General features: G+C 38.7%; 1 protein-coding gene across 1 annotated transcript; it reads right to left on the minus strand.

The window, feature by feature from the left end:
- Positions 1-1,053: 1,053 nt before the first annotated feature.
- Positions 1,054-2,529, minus strand: LOC110288735 (PRAME family member 12-like). Its single transcript, XM_021154999.1, has one exon. It carries the CDS (start codon positions 2,512-2,514, stop codon positions 1,054-1,056), a length of 1,461 nt encoding a protein of 486 aa, XP_021010658.1. The 5' UTR covers positions 2,515-2,529.
- Between the last annotated feature and the right edge of the window lie 8,439 nt (positions 2,530-10,968).

Consider the following 10,968-nt stretch of genomic DNA (forward strand, 5'->3'; position numbering starts at 1 on the left):
TATGGGAGGAGAGAGGAGAGAGTAAGAGGAGTGCAGAGGGGTAAGAGCAAGGTGGGGCCAAGCAACCCCTCTTATGGTCTTTACTGTTGNTAGGTAACTGGGGAGGAGTTTACACTGAAGGTCAAAAGCTTGGGACATTTCCTATGTGACTGCTAACCATGCTTCTCCTGTGGGGGCTGAGGGGGAGCTCTGGCTAACTTAGGAGCCAGAGTTCCAGGAGCATGAGAAAACTCCTTCCTTCCCAGGTAGGTGAATTTTCACCACTGTGTCCTGGGGTTCAGAACTCAGCTCAACTGGAGACCAAACTATCTGTGTATAGCCCAATGCCCAACATTTGTCCATCTCTACCTTGGGCCAGACAAGAAAGCACTGCTCTGACCCTGTAAAAAGAGTTAGATCTATTAAGATCAGTGAAAAGCAAATGTTGTGAATTCAGAGGAAAAGTCTGCAGCTAAAACCTGGACAGCTTAAATGTACAGTTGGCTCCAAGACATTCTAGATAAGAGGCCATTTTTTTCTTATTCAAAACCAATTTATTAGAACCTATGAGAAATTATAATCATAACGGTGGTGGTGGAAGATAATACCATGCTGCTAGACCTCCCCAAGAAAGAGATACAGCTTTATAGTGGTAACAGTCTAATACAAAAATATTCCAAGTTTAGTCAGATTTATACTTCATAAAAATATATCCATATACTGTAGAACAGTATGTAAGGGGAGAGCCAAAAAGTGGTTGCTATCCACAGGGAGAATGAAACAGAGCCCTCCTATTCAAGTCCATTATGATCTTTATAATGTCCTCTCTCTTTATCCCCTTCCCTACTTTTAGGGTCCCTCATACTTGGAAAGTGCTGGAATGCAGGCCTACAATTTTCAGATATAATTGCTGTTCAAGGGTGTGTCTGTACTGTAGACATTAGGCTGAAAATAAGCTCATGGTTTTCCATCTCAACACAACTACCTCAAATCAGAAGAATTTGACTGACATTCAAAGAAAATGAAATAGTTATCTTTCCAAAGTACATCCAAAAATGCTTGAATACATATGTTCTATAACTCTAATGAGTCTCTTGAGACCTGCCCTCCATTTATCAGAGCCCAGCAATGACCTCTCCTTCTTAATTGNTCAGAAGATACCATGCCCTCCAAATTATAAATGAGGAATTCATAATTAGGTAAACATGTCGTACTCACAAAATAGACCTGCTTTGGCTGCCTTACACCCTTGAGTGTGTTCATAAGCTCAGAACAAAGTTGTACAAATCTGTCTGGAATAATACCATGACGGTCATCATAGACTTCAACAGGGGCAGGGTACTTCTCCAGGGTCAGCTGTGTGAGGTTGGCAGTATGCTGCAGCAGCTTCTTCAGGCTGCCCATGGAAAATTTGTTCGGCACAAAATCAACTTCAGTGAGCTGGGAACACTGGCTCAGCACAGGCAGAAGGTCATGGATTTGGAAGTCCATGAGGTTAAAGCACTTCAATTTTAATGTCTGCAGAGTAGCTGTCAGTCTTTCTAGTAGGCTTCCTAGAAATCGATGACTTAAAGGCTTGAAGGTGTTGTAACTAATGTCCAGATATTTGAGCTGATGGATGCTTGGACACTGGGNCAGATACCTCATGTCTGATTCTGAAAGCCTGAGCATTAGGTCCAGGCATTCATTCAGGAAGTAGACATTATGTAAATGGAGATGCTGGAGCTTATGCAGTTTGGAGAACTCAGAAAAGATCTCTGTAACAATACGGGCTTCCTCTAGTTCCCTAAGGTCAGCAGGTCTCCTGATGTTCATGAAAATGAGTTTCTGGAGGNTTTTCATCTGGCCCAGGCCAGGGGCTAGCAATGAAAGTTTATATATATTCCAGTGTGTGGACTTTATTGCCAATTCCTGGATTGAGGCTACATATGAAACCTTCAAGAATCGCAGCGGGTTACAAGGAATGCCCCTAAAATCCAGCTTCTCACAGATCAGCTGTATCCCATCTTTTCTCTGTTCGGCCCACCAATGCAAATAGTTTAGGTATTCAAAATGACGGCAGTACTTGAGGGAAAGATTCATTTTTATAGTCATGGTCTGTTTCNCCCCTAGGATGNGATGATTTCCCACTGGTTGGTTCTTGCCAAAGACATCTTGAGANCAGACTTCATGAAGTAATCCAGCCCAACCATCCCAGAAGTCCTGGTGGGCATTTCCCAAATCAAGCACTTGTAGGTTCCACCTGCTAGGTCGATCCTTTTGTGACATCAGCAACTCAAGGCCATCTAGTACAGCTTTCAGGGTCTCCAGGTTATCAATCCCACTCAGAGCTCCCACAGAAAGGAGTGGGAAGGGCCATGCTGCCACCACCAGGCTCAGGATCTTAGGTTGTTTGCTGGTGAATGCATCCTTGAAGAGTGGTGGGAAGAGTTGCACAGGCAGGTTCGGCAGAGCAGAGATGGTNAAGGCTTCATCTTTCAACAGACTTCTTCTTTCCAGCTGCTGGAGGGTTGGTGGGTCTTTGAAGCTCATCATAGCTTTCAGATAGGCAGAAGAGTCTGCAGTCCAATTCCCAACAATGTTCCAGTAGTAGCTGTGAGTGGAAGTCCAAGGATCTAGCAGTTGCTCAGTCCCACACAGCAAGCAGGCAAAAGAGGGAGAGAGTCAAGAGGCCATTTTGGCAAGAACTAGATTTGCCTTTTTGATTCTTTTATACCTTTTGTAAAAAAAAATAAATCATGCTCACGATTAGAGTTATATTTAAGACTTAAACGATTATATTTATAAAGAAGTATGTGTATACAAAACATATAGGGGTCCAATAACAACTAAGCAGAAAACTGGCCATGAAGCTGAAGACATGTGTAGAAGAATATATAGGGGTGTGGGAGGAGAAGAAAAATGTTGTGATTGAAAATATTTCAATATTGAAGAAAATTGTTTACCCCATACATCTATTACAAGTCCACACATACAGATGTATATATCGAACTCTTATTCTACATTTAGCAAGACAACTTCTGTGGCTTTTCTTTTGATCCTAGATCCTGGTGTTTCTCCTGCTCTTCACACTTCCAAGAGCTGTGATGCAGTCCACAGGACAGACTCTCTTCTCACCTGCTTGTCTAGCCTAGAAGCTTCTTCCCTGTGACTATTCTGGCAGGGGTGAAAGGGGAAAGACAGTCTTGACCAGTGGGTCTAAATCTTCTTAGTGCTGCAACCCTTCTTCAATGCGATTCCCATTATTTTGGGGGCAACCAACAAAAAGTTATTTCATGGTTAGTTTTTAATTGCAATTTTCTATTGTTATGAATTTTAGTATAAATGTCTGATATGCAAGATATTTAATATGAAACATCAAATGAGTCCTGTTACACAGGTTGAGAGCCACTGGTTTAGTAGATGGGCTGAAAAAAATGGTGCAATTAATATAACTCATTTTAACCTCATTAAAATGCCAGTATCTGATAATAAAAGTGCTCCATGAAAAGAGATTTGTATCTGCACTGGAGTTTTGATCACATACTCCCATATGGTCCTCAGGCAAGAATGTTCTCCCAGCAGATATGGAACCAGTGCTTCCTTTTGGCATTTCTACCCAGATAACCAGGGATATTACTAGAACTCTTATTCTGGGTCCTTGCACAGCAAATCCTCAGGAAACTCATATCTACTGATCTGATGAATTTCTTGTTTAATTGACATATTATGGAAGAGTAACCACACTTGGAATTTTAGGTCTCTTAAGCATCAGGCTCTGACCCTTACTTGCTGCAATAACAAATGCTGTCACAAGACCACTCACAAGAAGTAATTTAAAACAGGAAGAGGTTTCTTTAACCAACTATTCTTGGGATACTCTCCATCATGGTATTTTGGGAAAGGACTTGTGGAAAGAGGAGAGTCCTGGTCACTGTGTATCCTAACAGGAAGCAGAGAGAATGTGATGCTCAGATTGATTTCTCTCTTTAATTCAGTCCTGGCCTCTAGCCCATTAGATGGTACCACTCCCAGTTAAGTTGGTTCATCTTCCTGCTCAGACACAGGTCTTAGGAAACAGAGGGTTTCCATAGAGATTCTAAATCCCATCAACATGCTTAGCCATCACACTGAACCTAAACACCAAAAATAGATGGGTGGATATTTTGATTGGCATTGGGATGAAGTGTAAGGTTTTGGCAAAAGAGATTATCTGTCAACTAGACAGGCTCTAATCACCTAAGAAGATGGTATCTTGGAATCCAGAAGAGTTAGTTAATGGATTGAATTAAAGTTTGAAGGTCTGGTAGTTTGAATCTTTGTTACTAGAAAGTCCAACTTGTTCTCACCTGTGTAGATTCCATTTGCTGACTGGCTAGGGCTCTAAGAAATCAAATCCTTGGTAGTATTTAATGCTTTTGGCCACAGCCTTGTATCTTTCCTCCAACTTCAGTATAAACATCTAGTGTTCTACTTTAAATGTTAAGAACCATTTAGGAGGCTGGGCTTGGTGAGGCATACCTTCGATACCACCATCATAAGGCAGAGAGGCAAAAAGCGCTCTGAGTGTTGTAGGCTAACCTGGTCTGCAGAGTTCAAGCACAGCCAGTGCTACACAGACAAACTGTCAAAAACCAAAAACAATGAAACAACAACAGAAGAAGCATTTACATAATGGTTGACTTTGTCACATTGGTGTCCTTTAGACCCATCAAGGAAATATACCTGATGGTGTTGTGAAAAGAAGTTTTGGGCAGATGCTCCAATCTGAATGTGGAGGTGCTGTTTCACAGGCTGAGGTCAACACCCCATTTGCTGGGGTCATAACAGGACAAGAAAGAGAGTGCAAATTAACTATGACCCTTGCCTTCTCTCTGCTCATTGCCTGTGCACGTATCCTGATCATTCTTACTCTTGCAACTGTGTCTTCTGTGATGTGATGAACAGTATTCCCTTGAACTTTGAGACAAGGAAGTTCTTTTTCCAGATATACTGCTTCTTGGTGGGTATTTCATCACAGCAAGTATCACTGGTCTTACTAGAGATCAGGCAGAGGAACTGGGTTTCTTAACAGTTGTTAAAAGAAAGCTACTTTCTCTTGGACATACAATAGGATATGAGTTTGACCACTGACCCTGAGAGAAACCTGTCTCTGTACTCTGTACCAAAGATTAGAACATGACATTGCATTATCCCTTTATCTTAGGAGTTATTCCAAGTTGACTTGTCAATCACTTGGCCAAGTAGACCATCCCACAGGAGAGCTGGTTCACCTGAGGATACTCCAAGGACATGGGAGGAGTGATCATCCCCTTAATAAGCTGCTGTTCTTACACTTTCCTCTTACCTGTTGCTCAGTCATCTTCACTGCCGAACCAGCCTGTTGCCTGGGTTCTAACTCAAAGCTGTAAGTGCAGTCTTTACCCTTTCTCTCTCTATTACCTGTGTAAATTCTAAACATGCCAGCTGAGATATTCTAGGCTTTTTGCCCTTGTCTTCTGTATACCCTATCTGCATTTTCTATTATGTTTGCAGACCTCCATTGCTGCTCCTAACTCTAAAGACATGACTCTCTCTCATTATCTCCTTCCTCATCTGGTATTTTCTGGGATTTACAGCAGGCCTGTCTTCCTCTCAGACTCTAATAAGATGATAAAGGAGTTTCTTTCTGAATGTCTTCATGAATTCTTTTTAATGTACATCATCTCAGTGAGAAGGGCTGTGAAGTAATTCCTGGGAAGATTCAGTGACTGCAGAGGCTGACTGATTGTCTGGCATGCAGTGACATGAGGAGGATGGAATGCATCAGGCAGGAGAATGAACAGAGTTCACTTGAGGAAGCTTTAGGGTATTTAATAGCCATGCCTTGTCTCTCCCCACATGTCCCACTGAATATCCTGTCACTAACAAATAAAACAGGACCTAATATCCTAACAGATTTTGTATATCTTATAGTGTATTAAATTAAAAACATTACTCCCAACAATCAAAAGGCTTTAGAATGTTCTCAGTTGGCATGTGAGGCTGATATGAGAGATTTTTCAGCTTTTCTAAACCTACCCATTAACTTTTCCAACAATGTAAATATTTTTAAAGTTTTACCAATGTACCTAAGAACTGCTTTAAGTTTTTTTTTAAACTTCTTACCAAAAAATATCATGAAACTGCTTTTATGTTGAAATATGAAATTTGGAGTATTCTAAATCTTTTTTCAAAACATTGCTTAACCTCCTTGGCTCCAGAATAAAGGTTTTTTTTTTTTAAATTTATTTTGAAATGAAAACTGGTTGCTTTGTATGATGTTGTTGTTGTTGTTGTTTGTATCAACAAAAGGAACTCCACTTCTCCCCTTCATTGATGTGTCAATGTTAACACTTTGTTCATGAAGAAAAGTACCTGAGCACTGCACTCTTGGATATCCTAGGGTCAATTCCAGTAATAATCATTGAGCTATATAAAAACTACATCTTGCTTGCAAACAGACTTTCTCTAGGATCAGAGTCATAAAACAGAAAACTTAAGAAATTAAAGAATCAAAATAAAAACACCTTTGTTAGGTTGAAGAATATTTTGAACATTGTCTTTCAATTTTCTGTTAATATTTATATTTAAAATGTTTAATTATTCATTTCTATTTGTGTATGAGTGGAGTCCCAGGGAAAGCCAGAAGAAGGTAATGGGTCTCCATAAATCTAGAGTTACAGAAGTGTGTGAACTACCTTAAAGTGGTCCTGGGAACCCAAGCATGGTACCCTGAAAGAGCAGACAGTGCTCTTCGTTGTGGACTCGTCTACTTACTCCACATTTTTATTAATTGCTAATATTTTAAATTTAAATATATTTATAACATTTCCTTTATATAATTCCAACCCTTTACATGTCCCTGATCCACATCAAATGCAATACTTCTATTTTTTTTTATAAATACACCCCCACAAACACACAGAGGTACAAACACAATTACACATAAACAGGTAAACATAAGAGTATGGGTATAGATGCGTAATATATAAATACAACCTGCTGAGTCTTACATATGTGTTTTGGTAAATTGAAACATGGTCTCCTATAATCCAGACTACCCCAGAAAGATTTATGTATCTTAGAAGTGTGTGAGCAGCAGAGACCTTCTGCCTCTACCTCCTAAATGGTGGGACACAAAGTCCAAACACTGTCCTCTCTTAACAAAGTGTGGTGTTGGAGAGTGCTCAAAGCATGCTAGGCAAGCCTTCCTGAAACTCAAAACATCTCTAGTATCTACCTTTAAACCTTCTCTAAGGAAGCTTCCAGCCCCTTGCTGGGCAGTATCATTGTCACTTACAATAATAGTGAATAATCTTTTCCAAGCATTGCTTCACAGCAGATTAATGGTTTAATCACCACCCTCAGAAAGGACTTAGAGCTGTAGATTTTTATTAATGTCAACCACCCGTAGAAAGAGTTGGAAATGGTGATTGTTAATAAAGGTAGCTTAAGATGTTTTTGCTAGTGGCATTGATGTATAAAATATTACTGAACACTATCACAATTCCCTGCCTCCTGGCCCCTCTGAGAAAACTCAGTGTCAGGGAGTTCTGACACTGAAATCCCTGAACCCTCTGCTGTCTATTTCTTGGTTCACAGCTAGCTCTTCCTTCATTTTTGGAGGCCTGGCACAACAAGGCTATATTCATAAGCCTCAAGCCCCAACTCAGAGGCCGAGAATATATCTTTAACAAAATTATAGAAGAAAATTTATTTCCCCTAAAGGAAAGGATGCCTATAAACATACACGAAGCTTACAGAACAAGTAGTAGATTAGCAAAAAAAAAAAAAAAATTCTCCTTCTGCCACATAATAATCAAACACTAGGTGTATAGAACAAAGAAAAGAATAGTAAAAGGTGATAGGGATGAAGGCCAAGTAACATAAAAATGTAGACCAGTTAGAATTACAGGAGAATTCTTAGAGGAGACTTTAAAAGCCATAATGGACTGGGGAGATGTCTTACAGTCTCTAGGAGATCACAGGTACCAGCCCAGACTATTATAGCCAGCAAAACTTTCAATCATCATGGACAGAGAAGACAGGATACGCCACGGCAAAACCCAATTTCAACAATATTTTCTACTAATTCAGCTCTACAGAGGATACTAAAAGAATAACTGAAACTGGAGGAGGATAATTACACCCAAGAAATAATTCTACATCAACAAACCAACACACACACACACACACACACACACACACACACACACACACAATCACCACCATCAAAATATCAGAAATTAATATTCACTGATGATTAATGTCTCTCAACATCAATAGACTCAATTTACTTTTTAAAAGGTGGAGATTAACCTAGTGGATAAATAAACTGGATTCATTATTCTGTGGAATATAAGAATTACAGGCCAACAACAATGATAGACATAACCTCAGAGTAAAGGCCTTGAAAAAGATTTTTGAGCAAACCAACCCAAGAAAGAAGCTGGACTAGTTTTGTAATATCTAATAAGACTTTTAACCAAAATTAATCAAAAGAGATGAGGCTGAATATTAAATATTCTTCAAGGAAAAATCTAACAAGATGATGTTTCAATTTTCAACAACATTTGTCCACATGCAAGAGGATCCACATTCATAAAACATACATTACTAAAGCTTAAATCACACATCAAAGCTCATGGAGACTTCAACACCCCACTCTTACCAATGGACAGGTCACATAGAAACTAAACAGAAGTAATGTAATNGATCTTATGAATCAAACAGACCTAACAGACCTGAAGAACATTTCGTCCAAATGCAAAAGAATATATCTTCTTCTCAGCATCTCATAATTCCTACTCCAAAACTGATCAAAAATTGGGTTATAGAGCAAGCTTCAACAGATAAGTGTGAAATAACATCTTGTGTCCAGACCACAATAGATTAAAGATGGACAATAATTGAAATAACAAAGCTTACAAACTCATGGAAAGCCTACAAACTCATGGAAACTGAACAACACCCCATTAAATTGTCACTGGGTCACAGAAGAAATAATGAGATTAAAGATGTTTTATGATTCAATGAATATGAAGGCAGGATATACTCAAACTTATGGGATCCAATGAAAGAAGTACTAAACAGTACTAAGAGGAAATTTTGTTGCACTAAGTGCCTTCAAAACAAGAATTGGAGAGTTTTCATGCTATTGATTTAAAGTACATCTGGAAGTTCTATTAAAAAAGAATCAAACACAACTAAGAAGAGTAGACAGCAGGAAATAATCAAATTCAGGGTTGAAATCAATCTATTAGAATCAAAGAGAATACAAAGAATCAATGAAACTAAGAACTTATTCATTGCAAAATTCAACAATATAGACAACCCATTAGACAAATTAAAAGGCAGAGAGATAGTACCCAAATTAACAAAATCAGAAATGCAAAGGGAGACATAACAACTGATACTTAGGAAATCTAAAGAACCATTATGTCTTACTTCAAAAACCTGTATTTCACAAAATTTAAAAATCTAAATGAAATGGATGATTTTCTAGACAGACAAAAACTTACAAAATTAAATCAAGATCAGGTAAATGACCTAGTCCTATAAAAATGTGATGGGTTGTATATGAACTATTAGGAGGTGTGACCCTGTTCGAGTAAGTATGGCCTTATTGGAGTAAGTGTATCATTTTGGGATTAAAGACCCTCATCCTACCATCCTGCAAGCTAGTCTTCCACTAGCAGCCTTCATATAAAGATGTGAAATTCTCAGCTCTGCCTGGATGCTGCCATGTTCCTGCCCTGATGACAATGGATTGAACTTCTGAATAGATACCAGCCTCAACCAAAGCTTGGCCAGAAGCAGATGGTTTTTAGTGCATAATTTTACCAGACTTTCCAGGAACAGATAATATCAATACTTGTGTGCCTTTTCCCCAGGCTTGAGCAGGATAAACAGACCTTGAGTGCTTGCCACAATGGTTTTTACAGCCTAGGTGGACTTGTCTGCACCTGCAATTTCCTACAGGAACTTAGAGGAATAGACTGCCTCCTGTGCTTTCTTTGCAACATAATCCAGCTGAAACAAAGAATGGGATCTGTGGGCTTTCCCTATATAAACAAAATGCTGAATATTAAACTTGGAGACTTGATCAGAAACTTTGTCTTCACTTCATCCTTCTCTTGCATTCTATCCTTTATCATTTCCAGGCAACCTAGTTTGTCCATGGCTACTGGACAGCTACAAATACCCCTCAAGCTATTCCACAAAGTAGAAACAGAATGAACATTTCCAAACCTAATCTATGAAGCAATTTAGATGATACCTAAACAAAACAAAGCCTCAACAAAAAAAGAAAAATTCAAACACAATTCCCTTATGAAAACTGATGCAAAAATACTCAATATGATATAAGCAAACAGAACCCAAGAAGACATCAAAGTCACAATACACTATGATAAAGTAGGTTTCATATCAGGGAAGCAGGGTTGGTTTAAAATACAAAAATCCAGCTGGGTGTGGTGGCACACACCTTTAATCCTAGCAATTAGAAGGTAGAGGCAGGCGAATTTCTGAATTCAAGGCCAGCCTGATCTACAAAGTGAGTTCCAGGACAGCCAGGGCTACACAGAGAAACCCTGTCTTGACATCAATGTAATCTACCATATAAACAACAACAAAAAATCCATCAATGTAATATACCATATAAATACACCAAAGAAAAAAAATACATGCTACTGAGAAAGACTTTGACAAAACCTAACATATTATATTGAAAGACTTGGAGAGATCAGGGATACAAGGCATAGAAAAAAAATAGGATACAAATTGGAAAAGAGGAAGCCAAAGTATTGCTATTCACATATGATATGATAACATATGTTTATGAGCCCACATATTTTTTCAGAGAAATCTGATAGCTGATAAACATCTTTAGTAAAGTGGCTGGATAGAAAACTAATTTAAAAAATCCATATCCTGCATTTATTTTTTTATTAGGTATTTTCCTCAATTACATTTCCAATGCTATCCAAA

This window comes from Mus caroli, unplaced genomic scaffold (genome assembly GCF_900094665.2).
Source record: "Mus caroli unplaced genomic scaffold, CAROLI_EIJ_v1.1 scaffold_18318_1, whole genome shotgun sequence".
In the NCBI taxonomy this organism is placed as follows: Eukaryota; Metazoa; Chordata; class Mammalia; order Rodentia; family Muridae; genus Mus; species Mus caroli.